Here is a 27,163-nt window from a genome sequence, read left to right as displayed (position 1 = left end):
CTGAGAAAGCACTTGCTTGATGGGGGATTAAAGCACTGTTTTACCTACAAATTGAAGGTGAATGTATAAGAATTCACCCTCTTTAACCATCACAAAACATGTGACACTACAATATGCTCAATCACAGGGCTCAAAAACCATACAGCAACCCAGCCACGCCTACAAAGTCAAGGTACAGAGGTAAGATAGCACAAAGTTGCTATCCAGATCCATTCTCCAAAGACAACTGGTGATTGTGCTTCAGGCCTATTATCGTCAGGGATTAAAACATGTTTTTTGAAAGAAGGAAAGAAGGGGACAGGAAAATAAGTAGATGCTAATGGGACACAGCCTACAATAGAAGAAATGGATTTCCTATAAAGAGATGCTAATGGGGCACTGCCTACAATAGAAGAAATGGTTTTCCATCTTTCAAAACCTACAATTCTCACTTATATACAGAGCCCTATGAGTATCTGAGAACATATCTACATAAAAGAAGAATTTAAAGAAAAAACTATGGACATACAAAGAGAGGTTATAAACTAAATGAGAGATGACCCCCAGTTTGGACCATCTACTTCTAATATCCATATAGAGCCAAAAAAGGAAGGTCAACTAAATGTAAAAAGAGATGTCAATGAACAAAGGTATCCCTTAAGTGTTAAAGATCCCATTTGATAATTTCACTCAATGAGAAATTCCTCAACACTTTCATGCATATTGCATGCCTCTGTGTTGTAATAACAAATCTTTACAATTACTTCATATTGGAAGCCACTGTGATATCAGATTAGGGTAAAAAAAAAATAGGGTGCCAAGTGGGAGGGCACAACTTATGCAGAAGTGCAAGGGTTTTGATGTCACATGGGTGGATAGATCTTACACAATGAAGCTGCAGTTCCCTGCCTAATGATATGGAGTGAAAACAAATAATTCACATACTCACAAAACTGTATGGAGAATATCATTATTTCTAATCTTTTTCTACATAGTTCACTTCAATAGACTTCAACTGACTCATGAAATAAAAATCTTTTCATATCTAAAAAAAATTATAAAGAAAATGGAGTTAGCCAGTACAGATGCACACTGGCCTGAAAGGCCTATGCAAAACTCTCATACAAAAAAGCTAAACGAAGGCTCCACTCTTCTCCAACTAGGGTTAGTTCTCCTTTTAGGATCAGTCACACCCAAACCTTCCAGGCAAAGAAGTTAGAAACCACTCTCAGAATTATCTAAGGAATTAAAGTGGCCATAACGTATGTCTACATCCAAGGTGAAAGCTACCTGATACAATTTTGAGATCTCAAGTTCTTGCTGTGAAAATTGAGGCCTAACCTGAGGTCCATCAGGGAAAACACTGCTGTACAGCCATTTCCCAATATACTTTAAAGCATTCCTTAAAGCATTAGTCTTTGTCCATCAGTGGTAGATTTTTCCTACTGGTGGACTTAAAAGACCTTAATCTCCTCTTTGGAAAGTCTGAGGAGATAACTTAAGCATTAATCATTAACTAAAAAAGAACAGGATCTCTACAGTCTGTCAGGGCAGCAGTCACTTATCTGTTTAAAGTATGTTTCAGAGTAATTATCTACTTCTCTGAAGCATAAATTGTACTGTCTATAACCTCGACTCTGTTGAACATACACCCCAGCACCACAATTCAAAATGATTTACCACATGGTTGACAACAAGAGCTAGTTTACTTGCACTGTAGATAAGCTAGGGCCCAGTCTGCTGGACAGTAAACCAAATCTGACAAGGAAAACTAAATGACCCTTACACAAGTGGACTCCTGGTTAGAAAAATATGAAATATTCTTTCTAACAACCAAAATGAAACCTACTATCTGAGAAAAACATCAATGACCACGTGACTTAGCTTGGCATATTCTTCATCTGAATCACCTATAACCAGAAAGCATTTCAGATATGCCAGCACTAACCACTTCATGACATTAATCTTAAGAGGACTGGTGATGACCAGATAAAAATATGCCATGCTATGCTTAGCCCAATAAGCATCGCATTGATCCATCAAGTCTTTTGACAAAATACGAAACCTATAACTTCATATTCTAGACTGAATTGGCATAAGACAATAATCACCTTTCAGATCCAGATTTACAGCCTACATATTTCTCTGGTGAATACTGTGGACACTTCCACTATGTTCATTTTAAACCTTCAACATTACAGTACAATTGATTATTTGAAATGAAGAGATCTAGAACACTTCTAAAACAGAAGGAAAAAGAATTAAAGTTCCTATCATATTGTGGCAGTTAACATGATATTGTCTCCATGGTCATTAGCCACAAACAGAAGACAATGATGCATATTGACATCTATGAAGGTCACAATCAAAAGTTATGACACCATAAGCCAATATCAAGCAATGGCAAATAGGTTAAGTGAGTGAGCAAATGAAAATGAATGGGTGTGGATAGCATTTTACACTGCCTCAACTCATTGCCATGATATATGGTTAGGCAGGTTGCTGTATGATTGTCAAGTCATGTGAAAAACCTTCTACCTGCCTCATATGCCCTATGAGGGTAAAATGGAGTGAATCCTTATGGATACACCTTATTCAGGGTAAAACAGTATTACCCCCCCACCAAACAAGTGCTCTATCAGATGCTCATAAGGCTATCCCTATACCAAAGATATCTGAAGAGGAACTTTGTTTCTGTTAGTGTGATAAAATATCTTAATTTGTTGATTCTGTCTTTTAATGAGTGAAATATGAACAATATGAAATAAAGTAATGTACACCACAATTTATTAGATATAAAGGATAATCAGAAAAGAATGACAGTTTAAGAACTGAGAAGAAAATTATAAAAGCCAAAGCTGCGCTCTGACTCTTAGAATAGAAAAATCTCCCATCAGACACATCTTGTTTCTATCAACAAAATTTATTAATCACTGCATGAATCATAATACATATGCTCACATCCTACTAACATCACATAATGTTCAAAATATCTGACTGTATGTTCCTTTTTCTCTCTGATCTTTTACATATTTCAATACATAAGACAAATTATGTTTCCCTGTGCAGCTAACTAAATGATTCACTGCCCATCTAACCCAATAAGTCTCACTGTATACCTTATCCAATGTCTCATACACCTGAATGTACAATTCTCACTATATACAATATCTCATCTAACTGATTTCCATCAAACGCTTAAATCCAACAGGACCTAATATGCTCTGGAACAAACATATCCCATGAAGTATCTAACCCAATTTGCCTGAAATCTGATCCAATAGCTTGTCTTTTATTGCCTAATCAATATGTATCATTATACTCATAATCCTTTCTAACAAGTCTCACTCTATAGCTAATCTAGCCCATCTTAATATATATACTTAATTCAATCACTCCTCACTGGTTACTTGACCATACATACATTGCTGTATATCTAACATTTTTCACTATATGTCTGGTGAAAGTGTTTCAAAGTATACCTAAGCCAGCACATTCCTGTGTACATGTAACCAAAATAAGTCTCACTGTTTACTTAATCTGAAAAGGCCAACTGCAAAACTGACCCACAATGTTTCACTGTATACAAGACCCACTACAGACTTTAGCCAACATGCCTACTTCATACTTAACTAAACATATTCAATTTTGTCCATAATTCAAGCAGGTCTCACTATATATCTCACCTAAAATGTCTCTGTATGTATACCTGACACCACTTGCATCACTGTCTACATAACCATTAGAAGTCTTACAGTACATCTGATTCAACATTACTATATGTGTACTTGACATAACATGTTTCATTTATACCTGGACTAACATGTTTTACTATCTGACCTTGCATGCTTCATTGCATACTTGACCCAGCACATTCTACTGTACACAAGACCCAAATATAAACACACGTCTGAATATCTAACCTTAACATGTTTTCCTAAAGTCTATACCTAACTCCAACATATCTTTATCTATACAGCCTTTAGCAGCCTAACAATGCATATACAACCCATTATGCTCTAAACTATAACTAATTTCTCCCAGTATAAAGAAAAGGTAGTGATCTTGGGGAAAAAAGAGATAATGAAAGTGTAATGCAATAAGCTTGGACAATGCATTTCTCACACAGCAGGTAAGATAAGTGGCTCATCTGGCTCAAACTGCAGTTTCATCAAGTTCATCAAAATCCTAATAATTACAACTTGTATGTGTTTAAGGGCATATGCTATACATGCAGGCCCAAAGATGAATAAAAATCTTTTACATGTGAATTCTTAAACATTTTCTACTGACAACATAACCATGTAATACCAAGGTAACCCATTTAACACAATTACAATTTATCTACTGGAAACACTGAAAATTAGTTTACTATTCAACGTAATACAAGCAGAAATTATCAAATTACTATTAAAGTGAAATTTCCAGTCAAGGACATACATTCTTAGCATGGTTATAGCTACAACATTTTGTTTGCAGCTTCAACATCTTCATTTGTAAAGCAAGCTACAGGCATCTCTCTCCTAATACTGTAGATATACTTGCAGAGAATGCTAGGTTTAATTATGTTAAATAAAAAATTCTCCCAAAAACTTTCATTACTGTACATACATTGAGACGCATTCCAATCAAATTTTTCAACCCTCTGAATCACATTAGAATAATCCCTAAGCTGCTTACAGGATTGTTTTTCACTGTCATTTTCCTGTGTTAACTAAATAGTTGCTATGATGCAGTAACATATGTAAAATGTTAAAAAAAATTGGCACTGTACATACAGAAAGTGGAGGTAGCAGTGGTGGAGGTGAGAGATTGTGGGTCTCCATTTTTTCATATACTGATTTTCAGTAATCATTCATATTGTATAGAAGCACATTCAAAAGCAATTAAATTAATTAATACAAAAATAAGCTCATGATATATAAGAACATTCACCAAAGAATGCCAAGAATAATATGCATTGTAATTCATTCTATAAGTTCTATGTCCAGATCTTTGACAATGGAAGCTGCTATCCTGCCTAACTTGAAACACTGCAAAACATTCTTTGGTGACTACTCATACTTTTTCTTTCATATTCATCACGTACATACATTTGAATTCATTCATTCCATTAATGTTCAGAACACCCTTTCCCAGTAAAATATAAAATTAAAACTACTAGTCTGCTTCCGTTCTGCTGGTAGATAATAATCATTCATATTGTACAGGGGTGTAAGAAATGCAATTGAATTAGTAAAATAATATGTAAATGAGACATATTACAGAAACAGTATTGTATGGCCATCTTATTTCTCATCAACTTCATTATCGCAAAAAAAATTGGTAATTCTACATGCAGTAATATGATTATAATACACTTCATCCACATATTTTTGCAATAATTCATTTTATCATTTTCAAATACACCCATGTACAGTATTAATGATACATAATTTATCAGATAAGCTTGACTCAGAGTTAGCTATCAATACTGAATCATTTTGTTCTGCAATGCTAGTTCGATGTTCTGAGAATACATTGAAAGTTTTGGACCATTATATATCACTGAATGATAGTAAATAAGGTGATATGTATGGTGTATCAGGAAAAATGTGGGTTACTTTATGTGACAGTAGTTCATACACATGTAAAATATCAACAGAACCTATAAATTACCTCACCTAAACCCATCTACTAACCGATATGACAGCAAAAATATACCAAAAAATGTTGGTATACTTTGTCTGCTGCTGGGGACATGGCCACTTGCTGTGTTATCTGTTTATTGACATCCAGTGCTACATGGTACTCAATCATGGCTGTGACAAGTATATCTCAACTTTAATATTGAAAATAAAAATAAATCTTGACTGTTAGATATGTTAAATGAGGTTTTAGTAGCTTCTGTTGAAATTTTGCAAATGCACATTATTAAGTACTTTTACTTTAACCTGATATTTACCCTGACATACTCCTTTCTCCTTATCTAATATCTTTCCATAAAATACAATATTCAAAATCATGCTCAGCAACTATCATTGTATTCTTTAAACATTACATTAGCACTGATGAACTAATTAAACACAAAGTTCAAAGCTAAAAGCGATGCTAAGATAAACTGGTTAGCTACTAAATGATGAAAACTACCACCAAACCAGAAAATGAAGACTATCTGCTTCTGTTACACCAGTAAGACCCAGTCCTACACTGAACAAGAGTGTAAAAAACAATAATATAATGAAATGATAAAAAACATCTGCACATGATATATATTACAGGAACAGTACTGTTCTCCATAAACACTCACCAAAGATGGCTGAGAATAGGACACACTACTGAATGTACAAGGTCCAGAGTTTTGGCAATTAAAGATCTTTTCACCTGCCTCAAAGGATAATCAAAAATTCAGTTTTGGTTTCCAACTAAAGCTCTTGGTCTTATCATTTAATGCATGTTGGGAACTCCTTTTGCTTTATATAGAGTAAGTTAAATTTGAGCAAAAAAGAGATTGGATCACTTATGTAGGTCACTATATGCACTAAAACAACAACTAATAAAAGTGAGTTTATACCAAAGCACAGTGACTGGGAGATGATGTACATGCCGTGTTGTGAATATGTTGCATTAGAATGCATCAAGTCTATAAGTCTGGCCATGAACTACATTAAGCAACTATGTTATACCAGGTTAGGGACTATCTTAAACAAATCAGTACCCTGATATCTCAACTTCCTTACAATGAAACTACTCCAAGTAGAATAACGTGAAGTGGGGACTGCCTGTTTGATGTCCAATTATGAATCTAGTTATCATGTTTGATAAGTCATAGTACATGAATAACAAAAGTATCATATATAAAATCACCTACTATACATACACATTATATTCTGTATAGTCTTTATCATAACATAGGATAAATGCATGATACAGTACTCAGAAAGGTAATTCATGTCTTTCCATAAGAGGCACAATGTTCTCACTGTAATACAGCATTACAGTACTCATCAGTTATTCAAAATACCATATTTTCTGTGAAATTATCACCGGCAGCAGAAAAATCCCTTAGTTGTTCCTTTATGAATAACAAGAATCATTTACTTATCTTAAATGCAGGTGGAATGGCAAGATCACATTAACAGAAATAAATGGGGAATAAATTTGGATTCTCATTTCTTTAGACCCTAGAGTTAAACCATGTGCTGCAACTCAGACTTGTTCCATGAATAAAATATAAAAAACAAAGTTTCAAGAATGAGATGATACAATTTTTCAGTAAGGAAAACTTTTTCTCTCCAAGGCAGTGTTCCATGACCTTGTGATATTCTCTCCAGGAAGATTGGGCTTCTAACCTTCTGTCTGTATGGTGAGGAACACTGGCTTTCTCCACCTCTTACCAACCAGATAATGGCCTCTCACTTATTCTTGACCTGCTCTTGACCAATCAAGGACAGCCACAGATATGAACTCACTCACCCACTGGCTCACAGATAAAGAAAGGTCATTCTTCAACTCAAAAGGTGTCACAGTTAGTAAAGAAAAAGATTTTTGAAAAAAGAGAGATAGGATGACAGGGCAAGAAGAAGCTAAGGATAAATGTTTGTAGGACACCACCCTGAAAGAAAATTTTTTTCTTTAAATAAAAACATACAATTCTCTTCATGCAATTTGCCTTGTAAGCATGAAAGCATACCCACATGGAGGAGGAGGGTTTACAGGATGAGCAAGCCACCATTGTCTTGTTGAAACAATAGCAACTGATGGATAAAGTCAGTGTTCCCACACACACAGACAGAAAGTTAGAAGGTCCTAACCCTAATATACATTAAGAGAGTGTCTCATGCTTGTGGGACAAGCCACAGAAGAGAGAAAATGAACTTTCAACTTCCTTAACCAAAGTTATCTAAACGATTCATACTAAATCTATATGTCTGAATTTTGAACTTATGAAAAGTTATTCCTTCCTACAAAACATCCTGTAAACAAACTTATTTTTTCTTTAATACCCTTCTTCTGCTCTTTATGATATTTCCTGAAGAGAATGGCCTTAGTAATTTGCTAATGACCATGGGAGGTGATCAAGCACCTTCTCTATGGACTCACTGTCTTTGGTGCCTACTATTCCTTGTAGCATTCTCTGCCATGCACCATGCTGCCTTAACTTACAGTCAGTCTATCTAGAAACTAAAGCATTTTCCCAAACCAGGAACACTTATCTCTTAATTCAAAAGAACATATAAAGGCTTTGAGAGTTTGTGTAAACCAAAGCATATGAATAAAAAGTTGTTTTTGCATTCTTTGGACTGGCCAATCCAGTACACAATATGTTACCTAAACTAGGAAGATCTTAATCTTCATTCACATAAGAAATCATCTAATATTTTCATGAACCCTTCCAAAGAGAGAACACTGTCTTTTTTGCACAGAAGAACTCAACTGCACAACAAAAACATTAAAAGGAGACACTGGCAAAAAGTGATATACACATGGCATTCCTGCCCCGAGAGACATGATGAGACTACCCAAAATTACTATTTCATTTTACTTATTGTTTCCAAGAGAGCAGGACTGTTTTCATTTCCCTTGCTCACTTCATTGGTCTCCTCTGTAGGAGGAAATAGCTTTTCCTGAGTTCAAAACTCATTTTACGGCTATCAGAGAAACATTACAAAAGCTCTTAATCAACATTTGTATGGACATTAGATATCTGTGGATATCTGTAATGCAAATAATCAATAATCTTTTGCACATTTGTGCTGCATTGTCAATTACTTTATAACAAAGAACTTGTATGTCTCCCTTACAGCAAAATTCTTCTCTATCTAAAAAACAAAAAAATAAAAGGCAAACTGCAAATAATAAATAATCAATAAGACCTCTTAGGGAAAAACCTTAGAACCTTCCCAAGTACTGAACAGCACTGCTTACTGCCTGGCAAAAATATCTTGAAATAAAAAATTGTGAAGAACGATAAGGTGAAAATATGTTATACACAACATTCAGTGACTACAAAAACACAAGTGAAACACTACAACGAAGAATGCAAGCAATCTGAGATGCAATATACTGGTGAAGCAATGTATGTGGAAAGTCAACACAAAAACACATAACCTTATAGCAAAAGTATACACAGGTGAGGTGCACCATGGCCTCCAAAATGGTGTATATGGATAAACAATCCAATCAGCAAACGTGTTATGCACAATCCTCAACAAAATACTCTAAATTCATGTACTGTTTACATTCACTTTGAACTCAGAACACACGTTAATAACTACATTAATAATAACTTATGTATATGTTGCTGACTATCTTTAATATAAGTATGTACTTTCATTAACAATTTTAGTAGTGGTCATGCAATTATGGAAACCAAATGAAGCCCAGATTAATTTCATTCTTTTAAGTTTCTGGTGTGCAAAGGAAGCATTAATGTGATATGTTCCATAGTTAAGGCATAAAACTAAGATTAATTTGATATCCCATAACAAAATGGCACAAAATCAAAATGAATCTCATCATTTGTTCCTTACAGCACCAAGCACAGAGTAAATGGATTAGTCCCCAAATTCTGAGGCACACAAACAATCTCTAATCCACAAATACTTCCCTCAAAACTTCTAAGTCTTAAGTTAAAGGAATAATCTACACTCTTAATTCAGCATCCAGAGATATATGTGTGAAGGTGAGATATAAAAAATAAGTACACAAAGAAAATAAATGAATAAACTAAGTTGTATGAAATTAACAAAGTGCACCATGTGCTCTACAGTCTGAGAAAAATCAGTAAATATCAAAGAGACATGAAGATGCTATAAGAGAAGCTTATTGAAAGTCCTTCTCAGAAAAATTAAGATAAGGCTAATCTTCCTTAGCTAGTAGCTGTAAGAGCAATATGTAAGAGGCCTTAAACAAAGAGTGGGTAAACATATGCAGTTCTGTTAGCATATGAAAACCTGTTTACAATACTCTACAGAAAAGAAGACAGGGAAAGGATTATCATAGTTCCTGAAAATAGAATAACCATGTGGTGTTCACTTTATGAAAAGAATTTATAATTGATTTTAGGGAAGAGGAAAGATTTATTCATTTATCTATTTACTTACACTCGGTAAAAAAAAAAGTATCAGTGCACAACGGGTAAAACATTACAACACAGTGCAACAGATATTGAGAAATTTGTTTGACCTGCTACATGTTGGTAACCCTGATGTCAATAGGGTGCCATATTGGCTAATTCCAACATATCCTGTCAAATATTTATATGCATGTGTTTATTTGAGTGTTTCACAATATTCACTGTGTGGTTCAAACCTGATGGACCAACCTCAGCCAAATACACTGGTCCGCCCACAACATATGGAGCTGGTCGAGTCATTACCGAATGCATTAGGACTCATTGTGCATCGATATCTTTTTTACTCAGTGTACATCATGAATAATGATTCCTTAATTCTTTAATAGGAGTGTGCATAACTTTCCTAAAACATTTCATATACCAACTATCTCTACTCCAAGTAGCAATGATCCAACAGGGTTATTCAAATAGTCTGTTGAAGAATTTTGCTTGCTAGCTTTCTATCAAGTAAGTCAAGTAGTTATTTCTAATTGACTTAATTAACAATCATGACTGAATGTACGATGTTTCTTTAAATGTAAAAACTACAGAACTTTCACCTACGAAGATTCAGATAGACAAAGCAGATGATACTGGAAAAATTATCAAGATTAATGATTTGCAAGAAATGTAGTTTCACTGCAAAACTACAAATATGATGTACATAGTTGAAATAAAACAAAAAGTTCCACTGGTTGGATGCATGGAGGAAATCTTTTCTCTATTCTCCACCTCTCTGTTACACCTGTCCTTTCCTTTTCTTCCCTCCCTCACTCTTGTAACTCATTTTATAACTTTCCTTTTCTTCCCTCCCTCACTCTTGTAACTCATTTTATACCTTACTCTTCCTACATATCTACACAAAAATAGTGATGGAGTACTTAACCCAGGGAGCTTTTAAACTGTAAACAAATGGAAGGAGAGACAAACTTTCTGCCATGAATGTTTGCACTAATATGATGGAGTAAAACTCCTGAACTTGAAAAAGTTATACCTAACATTAGAGAACAATTATTCCTAAGCATTTCTGAGTTGGTAACATCCTACAAGGTACCTAGGTCTGACATCAAAACCTGATTCCTTTGATTTATGAGAGACATATGTTCATATACAATGGATATATTAGGAACAAAACATTATACATGTATAACAAAAATACCACTCATAGCTTCTTTCCATTCAACCACAAACTCTAACACACTGCATTTCCATTATACATACACAGTCATGAATTCTCCAAGGTAAGATATCACACTTCCTCAGTTATCAACTAGTACACTTATAATATTTAGCTTTCATACCAGTGATGATGTACTGGCATTTTTTCATGTCTTTTTCTTACCTATATAATGGCTTTAGGTGCTCATAATCCCAGTAGCTCAATTCTGAATGAAGCTCACTCGGACGTTGCTGACCATAGCATTTAGCGTTAAGCCCCTTCATAGAGCCCTGTCATCCATTCATCACAACTCAGATGTGCACTCAAACTACAGTACACACCAACTGATCTTTGCTAACTGCCCTTGCTCTTGTCTCTCAAAAGGACGTAAATCTCAAAACTGGACAAAAATCTTATTACTAAGCAGTGGATTTTCACACTATTCTCAAGTATAAGTGGGTTTTCTTTCTATTAGAGGCTAGCACGTTTATGAAGATAGTGACAACAGAAAAAATCAAATAATCTTATAATGGATTTCACAACCAATATTACCTCATAAATCATATACAATGTTATGTTTAAGTATCTCATTTTCTTCTGTTTTCTAACAATGGCTTCAAGTGTATAACATTTACAATGATCAAATACTGGGTCTGCATGACTGTATGACATAATATTTAACATGAGGCTGGAGGCACACAATTCCAACAGAATATCACTGAATCATGATTTATTCTGATTGTTCCAATGCCCTGATAGTAACAGAGTTTAACTAGCAAACATCTCAGCAAAATACTCAACAAAACAACAGGCAAATATAGGGAAAAAATTTAGTATAATCTGAAGGTGTGGCATTAAGTAGTTACGGCATTCAGTAAATAAAGAAAGCAATCTGAAGTTATATTTCTAACAGATCTGAAATTAGTCATTGGCAGGTGTCCCTTGCAAATTCATGATGTGTAATAAAGCCTAACATAGTTTATCTTAGCTCTTTTTCATGTCTTGAACACAAAAATCTTCTTACTGACAGAATTAAGCTCTATTAAATGAAATAATTAAACTGAATTAACACATTATTATAGTAAAAAGCTAAGGATATATTCAAATCCCTATGTATGTATATCATAAATATAATCATATAAACAGAGCAGTGAAAGAAATAATGGACTCTGAACACAGCTGATGTAAAAGGCATAAATAGATCACAGAAAGATTAGTGTGAAGCCCTACTGTTGTGAAGTTCTGGTTATTGACTTGGAGGGGGATGGTGTTGGTGATGGGGTCTGGGATAAAATCTCCATTAAAACCTTTAATACACAATTAGAGACCAATCACATAAACAAAAAACACCAACTACTCACTTCAGTACAAATTATTTTGGCAATATGGCCCACTAGCTACTGTGTAGTAAGTGTTAATTTCACTTTTTATCTCAAGCCTCTCAATTGCTTTATCAAACCACACAAAATATGTGCTGCAAAGATCCACAACTACTTGTAGCAAAAAGACAGCTCTAGGGCAGGAGAGAGGCTTGGCATTAACTAGTAAGCTTGCAGGGAAAGCTCTCAGCTTAAACAAAATAAAAGCATATCACTTGCTCCACAAACCCTTTTGTTCAAAATCTCAAAGGCAGATCCACTAGTTGGTTTAAAAAGTGAATGAATTCTCTTTGTATCATCATGCTTTGCATAATGATATTATTTATTTCAGTTGTTTCTTAAATATCATGGTAAGAATGATTATGATGGGTTTGTGGATCTACCTCTGGAAATATAAATGAGCAAGCAAGCAGACTAGGGCAAGCAGCGGCAAGCACAGACAGGGCCGATGGTGGGGGGAGGGGCATACCCGTGGGTGAGGCGTCTTGGCCAGCTGACAGGTAGCCAAGGTAACTGTCCTGAAACTCTGCCAGGCCAGCCAGAGCATCAGATTGGTAGGCCTGGGGCTGGTAGCTCGCGCCAGCCGAGGCGGGATCAGCCCTTGGGGTGGAGGGGTTGTTGCCACCCCCTCTGGACCGTCCACCCCCAGAGTTAGCCCTGCCCCCCTTGTGTGTGTGCGAGAGGTGGTAGGACAGACCCTGTCTGGTCTTGTAGCGAGCGCCACACACTGCAAGTCAAAACCAACATTCCCTGCAGCCCGCACTTCCCTCAACAGATTACCTTAGAGTAACTCCAAAAAGAAAAAAAAACCTGTTCGGTTCTTTAGGGAAATCAAATATAATATCAAAATATTAGCTGTCATTACCCTTCAGTGAAAATTCTGTTTCCTGAATAGCTTCACTTAACCTCTGAACCAATGATAAGGCCTCTAAAACAATTAAATTTTCAGCAATGACTTCCATAATTTAAAAGAATTTATGCAATAGCTGAAACATACACGATAACCATCAAAAACTTGTGACTGAATACGTAAGATTCGTTCACGGCCATGTCTCTCATGTGTGGCGAGGCTTAAGCAGGACACAGAACTCTAGTGTACATGGAAATCATTTGAATTCTAACAAACTGTCTCTGTTAGCATGGTTCCCTTGGCTGAATATACTCCACTAAATAAATGACATCCAAACTCTCTCATGAAAATATGAGTGATTTTTCTCAATAATCTCACATATATGTCCACACATATATTCTAATATTCTGATAAAGCTTTATAATCACCGGTACAAAGTGATTAAAATGTGTCAAATCTTGCTCAGTTCATAAAGTTTTTTCTATTAGTATATGTGATATAAATTCACTGGAGGCCAATTTTTTGACAGGTTAATCAGTTTGAAAAATTTGAGAGATTAAGTCTTTAAATTCTGAGAGGAAAGCTCCTCTTAGGATATGTTACATATGAGAGGGTTTTCAAAACAGAGAACAGCACCATGAAAATTTGAGAATTTTGAAATTCATACTGCAAAACATGAAATATGAAATAAAAATGTAGGTTAAAAAAATTATACAAAAAGAAATAATAGTAATTTTGAGAGACACAGGATATATATATATATATATATATATATATATATATATATATATATATATATATATATATATATATATATATATATATATATTACATAACAATTATGCAAGATATTTTCATTCTTTATTTAAATTTGCTACATAATAAACTTCAAACCATGTCATGAGAAAAATATGACAAAACTCATGTAAGTTAGAAAAATGAAAACAAAATCAATCAACCTGTAAACATATGTCTTACACAAAAAGAAAAATATTTTACAATATCTGTATTAATGTAAACGGAGAAAATAAAGAACCTGAAAAACTGCTATGCAATTTTTGGATTATTTTGGATGACTTTGGTCATCCTTTAAGATACTACCACAGAAGAGACTGTTCTTCCTCCTACTGATGGTCCTTATTCTTTGATACATGTTCTAATGTTACCCTGTACTTCTACCCCTTTCTTTTTTGTATTCCTAATATTTTGTCTATTCTTTGGACACGATGGCTAAGGCAGTTTCCACTCTTCATTTTTTCATAGTATAAGCAAGTGATGACTGTGTCATATTTTGTGATACCTAAATCAACTTGCAGATTTGTTCAGCAGATGCTTTCTGAGCTGCTGGTGGGTTTAAAACATTTAAAGGTAGGAAAATGGTCAATAATAAAAAATTTCTAATTAAGATCCTGTATGCATCACCTGGTTTTGAGTAAACAAAAGGGTTCACAGGAAAATGAATGAATAAATATAATAATGATGTGTTCTTATGCTTGAGCAGTCATATAAGCTCCAAAATGTTCATATTCTCTAGATATATTCTAGTTCTTGTCAGCCCTAAGTTACACAGTTCTTAGCTATTCACACTACTTACCTATAGTAGGAAGTAATACATAGCACTTGCATTACATTTGAATCACATTTTATAACGACAATAATCATTGCATTATACAGTATGTACATACTGTAAAAGAAATAAATGATTTAATAAGCAAATGCATCCAAATCAGGAAAAACAATCTATAAGGTAAGTGAGACAATGCAGGTTATGGGCTTGCTGCAAGAATGTTTGTAATCCTTTTCATTACCACAAATTTATATAATGTATGAAACTTTCACCTTCTGCACCTATATAACCTAAACAGTGAAAATAATGCAAGGTATTACCCAATATCATTTCTATTAAAAGAAAGGCAAACTGATTGTGACTTTTTCCGTCACTTTCAGTAATCTGAATCTAAGATGATAACCTATTTACAGTTTCTACCCCAAAATTACAAAGCACAATAATGCTTTTAAATAATACTTGTGAAGAAAAGTCAGTATCAAGGCAAACATTTCAACAAATGCCAGATCTGATCAGTACAACCGGTCCCCAATGTACAATAGGGTTACATTCTAGTAAACCCATCGAAAGTCAAACATTTAAGTCGAAAAATACACTTAATATGGTTGTTTACACTCATGATCATGTAGCTGACTGGAAGCTGCAGCTCTGCCACTGCACAGCATATCACTAGCCCATGAAAAGATCAAAATAAAAAATTCAAAGTACGGTTTCTCCTGAATTTATATCTACATCACACCATCATAAAGTTGAAAAATCGTACATTGAACCATCAAAAGTCGGGGAATAACTATAATGCTTATGCACAGAAAATTTGAGGTTAATATAGTTATCTTCTCTAGACAGATGTAAGTTCTGAATGATAAAAAAGAAATTCCTCTATTGCACGGTGAGACACATGATTATCTGAGAAAGCATCAGCTAGATGCACGGTTAAAGCACTATTTCACCCCAAAAATGGGGTGCATCCATGACAATGCACCTCCTTTGAGTGTCATAAAGCATTTGATGTTAGCAGATGCTCCTTCACAGAGATTCGATGATCATATGGTAATCTGCCATGCCTGATGTGCCTAAGTATGGACGTACAGTAACATAGAGCAGCAAATTAACCAATCATTCACTGAACACTAACATGTACCTCATCCCTGTTACTATCTGGAATCAAAAGACAGTGTTCTGAAAAAGACAATAGGAGAAAAGAAAATTATTTGAATACTAAAAGGGCTTTGCCTACATTAGAGAAAGGATTTTTCAGCCTTCAAATTACAAAATTTTCACCTATAGAAAGAGCCCTATGAGCATTTAAGAGCATATCCCCATGACAAAAGAAGGAATTAAAAAAAAAATCCTAGGAAGATGAAAGAAAAAAGCTTATCCTCGATAGCATCAGGTTCCCCATTCCAGACCATTCTCTTGTGAAGACAGCCTATCCAGTGTCACATAAGAAAGATCAACCACACCCAGAGGTAATGTGAAACAAAGGAGCATGTCAAATTACAAAAGAAACCATGCTAATCTCACATGATGAGAGGTTTCTTAAAAATAAAAGCCAAGGAAGACACCACTCTATTTCATCACAGGTTCAAGCAAACAGCCCTGAATGTGAAAGGAGTACCCACTTCTTGATCAAAATGGAAATATTCCTTAAAGAAACTAGAAAACCAAACACATATTCTCAAAGAAATTTTCTGAGATCATGAAACTGTCTGTGATTATGAATTGGACAAAGAATGATGCCTCAAAGGAGAAAATTTTCAGGCATATATGAAAATTATTTTAACCTAAATCATCTATCCTCTGATTATCAAATAAAATTTGGGTGATCTTTATATTTAGAGATCTCCTTCCTGCCTGCAAGACTATGAGGATCAATTTTCATAAAAAAAATTGCACAGCCATATTACCCATTAAGCTGATAGTAAAAGATTCAAGAATTTCAACAGCTCCCCAGTAATATGAGATGAGGAAGTTACAGTTTCCTTTATCAGAAAATATCTACTCCATGGGGGTCTAGAAACAATAATGTCAAACTGCACATCCAAAAGACTTATGCAAAGCACTTGTATACAAACAAAAAAAAGTTGTGGAATAGCAAGAGTAAGGTTAACAGGTAGCATAGAAGGGAATATAAAGTCCTAGCTGCCCAACTCATTATCTAAAACTAATTTCAATACCTATGAGGCACCTGTAAGTTTAGATGTTATTAAACAATGAATTCTACAAATCATACAATGGTGGTATCTTTAAGGGCAGAAAGAAAAAGAAAAAGCAACAAGTTATCAACTGTATACTGCACAATATATATACATGGATTGAAGGATGTCAAAGAGGAAATTCACACCAAGTGTAAAGAAAAGTCATTCATCCAGGAGGAAACAGTGAATTCAATCAGACAAGAATCTGAAAAGAATGGAGCTGCTTACAGAGAAATGGGCAAGAACAGTTCTAGGAATATATAAATAGAGAGCCAGCAAACTGCTGGGGAGCCATAATATTTGTCCTTTGTATGTCTGGTGTGATGCACTCTTAGGTAAATGACTCTAAGCTGCTGATAGACATTAAACCCAACAGCAAACATACACAATAACTGGAAGGATTCAGATTTGACTTAACAACAAAAGCCAAGTGGGTTACTCTTAAGTCTTAAACGAAAAAATTTTCTCAGGCAAGACCTGTATGATCAAGAAAGCTACAGTAGAAATATCATGTCCTGATATTTTGTAAAAATATATCAGGACATACATACCTTCTGTAAGACAATGCATAGTGCCACAAATACCCCTAAGTTCATTTGAACTAAATTGAAAGACTGGGATTAGAAATCTTAATTCTGGAGTTCTATCATCATATGTTGTACATTCATTTCAAATAATTTCCAAGGATTATCTTCCTTTCTAATAATTTCATTTTGATGTATGAGTTTCACTGGTCTTCATTTACTCTGCCCTTTTAGGCTACAATCTTTTTATTTCCAGGTTTGTTGGGTTTTGTACTTTAACTATCAGCACATTTTCCTTTGCTGCTCCCACTCTGTTCATGACTACTCTTTCCATACTTCTTCACTCTCCACTGCTATCCACTTTCTGTTATCAACCTTAATGTCTTCTCTTTGTATCCCTCTCTGTGCAAATTCTTGTTCTTTGCACTTACCATTTTCATTTATGTTTCCAATCTCTTTCATAAGGTTCCTGCATTTTTCCAATCTCTTTCATATGGTTGCAGCATTTTTCTTCCACAAAAGACTCACACATAATCATTACCTAGCTCTTATTCCAGGAGGTGTAAAATTCTGCAACTGTTTCCCCATTTGAATTCATTATGTCTATTACAGTGTCTAAAGACATTTGGGTGGTTGAACCTACTGCTAGCTTTCTAGCAACCTTTTGTTTTGCAAGTGCCTACTCATGAGTATCTAAAATGAAATTCTACTGGAGATGTAAGGGTAGTGCATGATGGTCACTGCTTATCTTGCTTGATGATGATGCTGCTTCTCTTAGTGACCATTTCTTAGGTATAACTATAAATTCTACGTTTATCCAGGGCTAGCTTTAACAATGAGTTTAGTCTTCTTTTAAGCGTTCCTGTAATCACTCCATCTCTCAATTCTACTGGAATTGCATTGAATAAGCTTTCAAGTTTCTTTACTATACCACTGTAAATTTTCATCTGATGCCTTTTTGTTATCTTCTTAGGAATAGTTTCTAATTTGATATTTCTGTATTTTCCTTGTTGAGAGGCTTTCATGATCAAGATAACATTTTCTATGCCTTCTATTTGCTGCCAAGCATACATTATCATGTAATACTCAGTCCTTTCCAGACACAGCTTCTGGTGATAGTTTATGTGCTTAAGTATACCAATACCTCTTGTAAATTTTTTTGTATTCTTCTAACACTTGTACTTCCAACTGTTTAACTGATTACTGCACGATATGGCAATATTCCATTCTACAACTTCATATCAGCTTTCTGTTACTGGTTGTGAAAGATCTTATTATCATACTAAACATTATATGGCTTGAAAGCACCATCTTAATAAGCTCCTAAAATTCAAATTCTATATTTTTAGTAACTAACAAGGCTTTGACATAAACAATTTCTTTCTGTTGGGCTTCTGTGGGAAGGTGCTGATAAACAACTGATTATTCCATAACTTAATTGTTCAAATTTCTCATCAAATTCCATTAGGTCCTCCTCTGCTCATTTGTACACCAAAGTAAAAGGGGGAACTGGAGAAGGATTAAGGAGTATGGAATAAAAGACTGAGTATTGAGGCCTGAACATTCAGGAGGGTGAAAACAGTGAATGAGACGGAATGTACTGAAGCACTGAAATATACTGAAAAGGGGGCAACATGCTGTCAATGATCTGAACCATGATATACAAATCCGTTAGGGGGAACCACAATTGGCCTGTGGGGCTTGACTGTGGACACATCATATATGACAGCTAGACAGTGGATATGAGCAAGTACAGCCATTGTTCATCTGCTCCTGAAGCCATCTCACTGTGGCAGCAAAGGCAACAAATATGAAAAAAATGCTCATCCTTCACAAACATTTTACAATGTGTATGGTAAATAGCACAATGCTTACATTACATAGCAAGCCACTTATGGAAGCTATATGCAATAAAGGTAACGTCTGGTTATGGTTAGTAGCATTAGCTTCACATGTTAGTAACAACTCACTGCTGAATGTTACACGTGAAATAATATTGTCTGTCTTAAGTCCAATTAATACACAAGCATTCTATAAATATTATACATGGAAATTAGCATTAGTCTTACATTATGTAAAAAGCCGCTGGAAGTTATGCATGGCAAACCTTTCACAAATGAGAGTAAAGACCACCATCCGGTGATACTGGAAATCACACTAGGCCTTCCTTTCTATATACATATATATATATATATATATATAGCAGTGAAAAGTTTTTATCGAGGATGTAAGGCATGTGTACGTGTAGGAAGAGAGGAAAGTGATTGGTTCTCAGTGAATGTAGGTTTGCGGCAGGGGTGTGTGATGTCTCCATGGTTGTTTAATTTGTTTATGGATGGGGTTGTTAGGGAGGTAAATGCAAGAGTTTTGGAAAGAGGGGCAAGTATGAAGTCTGTTGGGGATGAGAGAGCTTGGGAAGTGAGTCAGTTGTTGTTCGCTGATGATACAGCGCTGGTGGCTGATTCATGTGAGAAACTGCAGAAGCTGGTGACTGAGTTTGGTAAAGTGTGTGAAAGAAGAAAGTTAAGAGTAAATGTGAATAAGAGCAAGGTTATTAGGTACAGTAGGGTTGAGGGTCAAGTCAATTGGGAGGTGAGTTTGAATGGAGAAAAACTGGAGGAAGTGAAGTGTTTTAGATATCTGGGAGTGGATCTGGCAGCGGATGGAACCATGGAAGCGGAAGTGGATCATAGGGTGGGGGAGGGGGCGAAAATTCTGGGGGCCTTGAAGAATGTGTGGAAGTCGAGAACATTATCTCGGAAAGCAAAAATGGGTATGTTTGAAGGAATAGTGGTTCCAACAATGTTGTATGGTTGCGAGGCATGGGCTATGGATAGAGTTGTGCGCAGGAGGATGGATGTGCTGGAAATGAGATGTTTGAGGACAATGTGTGGTGTGAGGTGGTTTGATCGAGTGAGTAACGTAAGGGTAAGAGAGATGTGTGGAAATAAAAAGAGCGTGGTTGAGAGAGCAGAAGAGGGTGTTTTGAAATGGTTTGGTCACATGGAGAGAATGAGTGAGGAAAGATTGACCAAGAGGATATATGTGTCGGAGGTGGAGGGAACGAGGAGAAGAGGGAGACCAAATTGGAGGTGGAAAGATGGAGTGAAAAAGATTTTGTGTGATCGGGGCCTGAACATGCAGGAGGGTGTAAGGAGGGCAAGGAATAGAGTGAATTGGAGCGATGTGGTATACAGGGGTTGACGTGCTGTCAGTGGAGTGAATCAGGGCATGTGAAGCGTCTGGGGTAAACCATGGAAAGGTGTGTAGGTATGTATATTTGCGTGTGTGGACGTGTGTATGTACATGTGTATGGGGGAGGGGTTGGGCCATTTCTTTCGTCTGTTTCCTTGCGCTACCTCGCAAACGCGGGAGACAGCGACAAAGTATAAAAAAAAAAAAAAAAAAATATATATATATATATATATATATATATATATATATATATATATATATATATATATATATATATATATATATATGTAGATTGAACCAGGGCATGTGAAGCATCTGGGGTAAACCATGGAAAGTTCTGTGGGGCCTGGATGTGGAAAGAGAGCTGTGGTTTCGGTGCATTATTACATGACAGCTAGAGATTGAATGTGAACGAATGGGGCCTTTGTTGTCTTTTCCTAGCGCTACCTCGCACACATGAGGGGGGAGGAGGTTGTTATTCCATGTGTGGCAAGGTGGCGATGGGAATAAATAAAGGCAGACAGTATGAATTATGTACATGTGTATATATGTATATGTCTGTGTGTGTATATATATGTATACATTGAGATGTATAGGTATGTATATTTGCGTGTGTGGACGTGTATGTATATGCATGTGTATGTGGGTGGGTTGGGCCATTCTTTTGTCTGTTTCCATGCGGTACCTCGCAAACGCGGGAGACAGCGACAAAGCAAAATAAATAAAAATAAATATAGAAAAAATACATCATATCCACTCCAAAAACTTAAATGAATATCAAATAATCCACGACTCCCAGAGACCATTCATTATCAGTATTCACTGTGACCGTAAAGATGCTTATAACTATATCAATACAGGAATAAAATGCTTGATAGACTATAATTCCCCATTGATCATTATTACTGACATTCAGAGATTGATTGATTTTGTGGAATTTTTAAAGCACTAAACCCAAATTGTTACGGAATATATTTAACATGAAAAAGATTCTGAAGAGTTTTGCTAAAAGAGAAGAGGTTTTGAAAGAATTCCACAAAAGAAAATGTTGGAGTGGATGTTACTGCTACTAAATTTTTTCAGAAAGTTGGTGACTGTGATGCTGATTGGTTTGTTATGATTTTCAACATATGTATGGATCATGATGAGGTGCTTTGTGGAAGGTGTTCCTCATATTTGGTGAAGGAGGAAAGCTATTGCATGTAGCAAGGAGTTTTCATCAAAAGAGTGAGGCATGTGTACAAGTAAGCAGAGAGGAGGGTAAACAGTTTTAAATGAAGCTGTGTCTGCTTCAGGGGAGTGTGATGTGTCCATGTATGTTCAGTCTGTTTATGAAAGGGGTGGTGAGGGAGGGGAATGTGTGGGTTTTGAGGATTGGGATAGATCTGTTGTTTGTCAAGGGTGTAGGTACTTGGTTTAGTTATTGTTTACTGATGACACAGCTCTGGATACAGACTCTTGTGAGAAACTTCATACACTGATTTCAGAGTTTGGGAGATTGTATGAAAGGAGAAAATTTAATGTAAAAGTGAATCAAAAGCAAGGATACTTGGTTTAGTTGAAGAGACAGGTCAGTTTGGGTGTGAGTTTGAATGGAGAAAACTTGGAGGATGAGGAGTGTTTTACATATTTGAGTGAACACAGATTCAAATGGATTCATGGGAGATGAAGTGACCCATATGGTAGGTGATGGGGTGAAGGTCTAGAGACCATTGCAGAATAATGTGTGGAAAGAGAGGTTACACTGGGAGGGTGAAGATGGTCATGTTTGAAAATATAGTAGTCTTGACAGTGTCATATGAATGGAGGCATGGACTACATATAAGAATGTACATCAGAGCGTGAATGTGTTGGAAATGAAATGTTTGAGAACAATACCTGGTGTGAGAAGGAATGACTGAGTAAGAAATGATACAGAATGGGAGAGGCATGGTAATTAGATGAGCATAGTTGAGAAAGCTGAAGAGGGTGTGCTGAAATGGTTTGAACATGTGAGTGCAATGAGTGAGGATAAGTTGACAAAGAGAATACATGTATCAGAAGTGGAGGGGTCAAGGAGGAGGAGACCAAATTGGAGATGGAAGATTGAAATGACATCAGTTTTGAGTGCTTGGAACCTGAACATGCAAAAGGGTGTAAGGCATGCACTGGATAAAATGAGCTGGATCAATGAGGTATCCAGTGGGTAATGTGCTGTCAATAGACAGAACATGGGCACATGAAGCAGTCAGGGGAAACCACACAAAGGTCTTTGGGGCATGGTTGTGGTTTGGAGGCTGTGGTTTCAGTAAATTACACATGACAGCTAGAGAATGGATAGAAATAAATGAGACCATTTCTTCACCTGTCCCTGGTTCTAACTTACTAATGCAAAAAATGACAAAAAAGTTTAAAAATTTTGGCTTCATTTATTAGATATCTAAAAACTGCAAACTATTTATAAAGAATTATGTATCATAGCTTCTTTTAAGAAATTCATCAACCTGTCATACCAGCTTTGTCAAAAATCTCTCAATACTGGACATTTATTTCTTCCACAATTATCGTTTGATATCTGATTCTAAGACTCCTATATTTTTGGCATTAAAGTACATTAATAGTTCCTCAGTTATTTTAAAACTGCAAGTGTCACACATTGCTGGCCTCTTCTCCATAGAGTTATCATGGGTCAACACAGTAAGAACAATCTTCAGTCAACAGAATATTGTTTTCAAATAGTAATTCAACGCCTTCCTTCATCCTCAATAGTTTCCAATTCTTTTGCATTTAGAGGTCTCATCTAGTCTACCAATCACATCTAATATAAATATCTGTTCTGTCCATATAATCATTGTGAGGCATAGCTCTTGCATATAGATAGCTAAAATATAACTACTTTAGACCTCAATCACCACTATTTCATCACCAGTCATACCAACATGTACTAGACACCAGCAGAATTCTACTTTCTGATGCTACAAGTGGATTCTTACAATCCAATCTTGGATATCATGAAATGCAGGTTGCACTACAGCATACAAGTGATACAGCTTGGAGTGTTTGGGGGAAATGGAGTAGATTTCTTTTTTCGGGAGGACCACTCAGTTAATCTAAAGGCATCCAGAATACCACGTAGTTTTGCAGTAATTATGAAATATCCTTTTGAAGATTTTGTTATACAAGATTCATCTTCAACACTTACAACAAAACCCACAACTTCATCACATTCATCACATAATCAGTGAGTTCTCTGAATTTGAGTTTTTCAGTTATGTAGACTCCTGGGTCTCTGACATTTGATTTTTGCTCTCTTTACCTGTTGATCCTTTGTAGGGCATCATCGTAATATTTCTAATCATTCCACAGCTTAATCATTCAATTTCATTTTCATCAACCTCTAATATGTTCACTTCTTCCCATAAATCACATCTAGATGTCTTTGTATGCTCATTTTATCTTCTGATCCTAGGTTCTCTTTGCCCACTCAAAAATCATATCTAGGGGTCTTTTCATGCTCTTTTTGCTGTCTGATCCTATCTTTTTACTGACTCCTGTGTTGTGTGCAAAGCATCTGACTATACTTTTATTCATTTCATTGTGGTGAACCTGACAGAATATCTTCATCTGGCAAAGCTCCATTTGCTACACACTAATGAATTAAAAAGACACGAGACATGCTACTACTTACACCATAATCAACTAGAGAAAATACAATCAAAACATCATAAAGTACACAATTAACACAAGAAGAATTCAAAGCATAAAACTGTCTCTCCTTAGCATCAAAAATGTATAAACCAACTTATGGAACTGAAAAATTCATTCATGCATAAATGTAACCTTAACCAATGCAAGCTCACACCTTACCTTCTGACAACTTCTGCAAGACTGAGCTATGTTGATTTAGGAGAGAGGAGGCTGGCCAGCATGATATCACAGCTGGTTGCACAAGTGCAAAAGGTAGTTATGTCTTTGTCAATCATCATAGTACTGTTTTTAAGTGGAGCTATCAGACCACCCTAAGAATTCTTCATAGTTACGTTCTATGCATGCATTAAGTGTGGTTGTGGCATTTCAAGACGTGTGTCTTTCCTTAACATCTGGGATAAAACAAATGAATGTGAAAGAATAACATCATGCCATAAAGAAAAAGTGAGAGATAACAAAAATCATGGGGTTGTATGTTTAAACAACAAGATATCTTTTGTACAAGTTTCAAAAGGCTATTCCTCAATCTCTGAGAACTGCATCTATGAATCTGAGGGAAAAAATAAACATGAGAGTGCATTCAAAACCATGCAAATGGAAGAAAACAGTGAAATATTCTGAGGATTTGCTAACTGTGTGATAATAGGGTATGGAAAAATTTCACCTATATGTACAGATGGTGGTACAATAACAATACTTGTGGTGCTATGCTTGGCAAAAAAAGGCATCAATTGTAAAGCCAAGAGCTTCTCCATTTTGGGAGAAATGGTCATATCCTGGTAATCAACTTTCAAATCCAGACTTACATCTCTTAGATGAAAGTGGAGGACACATACAATTTGGTCATCCTGAACTTTCACTGTTACAGTTCCTTTTCTTTTTCTAAAAAAAAAAAAACTTGAAACATTCTAAAACAAAAAAGGGGGTAAAATATTAGAAATAAAAACTACTGGTTACTTTTATCATCAAAATAAAGATTAAGGCTGCTGTGATACTGCAGTAGCTATCAGTATTGTTTCCAGTTGCACTAGTTCTCAAAATAAACAAAGTACTAATACAGTAGTTCCCAACTTTGGCAATGCAGCCTATCAGTGGGCATTCTTTAAATTGAAGGGGATATCAGGGAGCCACTCAGAAAATCTTGGCATGCTTGATTTATAGATATAAAAACAGTAAAGGAGCATTTATTTGTTTCCAGAATACATATGCAGCAACTTTCCATTCACTGTCCCCAATGCAATATCAGGCTTCCAGCTCTGTCATCATAAGAGTTTCTGTAACTGATGCACAATCTTTTCCTTTCATAAAAAACTATTTGGATTTTCCATGTGTTTTTGTAAATGTTGCATAACCCTAACAATAACAATGTTGTCAACGAGTTTTTGTTAAAATACAATCATTATGAATTTCCATGTGTTACAGAAATTTTGCAGAACCATATAAAACTATGTACATAACACTGACACACAACCTTTTCTGTTTAAGTAAAATTATTTGATTCTGTTTCCCCAATTTTTGTGTGGTGATGGCAGAAATAATTAGGGGGTGGGTTAAAGTCAATTGTTCATCTTACGAGAATTACATAATGCTTTCCAACACCAGGCATTCTTGAAGTAAAATTAATCTAGATTTCTGAGACAGCCAGCATCAGGAATCACTGTTTCTTGAAATAGGCACTGGGATGATAAAGGATGGGATCCACTGCACTAATGATTTGTTTATGGAAAACCCATAGATAAATGAAAGCAATACTTATCTGACATCTCTATAGGCCAGAGGCGAAAGTGAAGACACCACAAGTTTTTCTCGGGCAATGTTAACTGGGTACAAACAGCAAGCAAGTGGAAATAAATGAGGAAAGGTAATGGCTTGGCACCACCTCACTTTCGAGCTGTGAAATCACAAGCCCTGGCAGGTTGCTGTGTGGTCAATGAATAAACCAAACAGGCATCTATCAATCTATTGTTTTATAATTGCTGCAGAGGGTAAATCCTAATGATTACCAACCATATTTGGGGTAATCTTTCTTCTCTTTTCACCTTTCATGAATTAATTACTCAGATTCTCATACATATACATCAACAAGGGAGAAACCCTAAAAAATACATCAACGAAAATCAGAAAAATTCTAACAAAGATGATTTAGACTCCCCTGCAATGAAAGAGTTACCTATCTATGGCTTCTAACTTAAATGCAATGCTGAATATGGATCTAATTACTGTTATCATTATCTATCACAGTGTAAGTGATTTTCAGACTCATTCTAAGATGCATCACATATAAAAAAGGTTAAGTATAACATATGTCAAAACATAAATACATACACACACACACACACACACATATATACATATATATATATATATATATATATATATATATATATATATATATATATATTTTTTTTTTTTTTTTTTTTTTGCTGTCTCCCGCGTTTGCGAGGTAGCGCAAGGAGACAGACGAAAGAAATGGCCCAACCCACCCCCATACACATGTATATACATACGTCCACACACGCAAATATACAT

General features: G+C 35.5%; 1 protein-coding gene across 3 annotated transcripts in view; it reads right to left on the bottom strand.

The window, feature by feature from the left end:
• The window catches only part of LOC139763848 (zinc finger protein ubi-d4 B-like), a 105,902-nt gene that overhangs the window by 45,974 nt on the left and 32,765 nt on the right, over positions 1-27,163 (bottom strand). For 2 of the 3 annotated variants that reach the window (XM_071690192.1, XM_071690193.1), the window contains exon 7: positions 13,083-13,340. The exons of the other annotated variant lie outside the window; for it this stretch is intronic. In XM_071690192.1, the coding sequence (XP_071546293.1) occupies positions 13,083-13,340 (258 nt within the window). The remainder of the gene's footprint in view (positions 1-13,082; positions 13,341-27,163) is intronic. 3 annotated transcript variants of the gene reach the window in all.

Source organism: Panulirus ornatus, chromosome 48 (genome assembly GCF_036320965.1).
Source record: "Panulirus ornatus isolate Po-2019 chromosome 48, ASM3632096v1, whole genome shotgun sequence".
NCBI classification, from domain to species: domain Eukaryota; kingdom Metazoa; phylum Arthropoda; class Malacostraca; order Decapoda; family Palinuridae; genus Panulirus; species Panulirus ornatus.
This window is presented reverse-complemented; position numbering and strand designations above follow the sequence as displayed.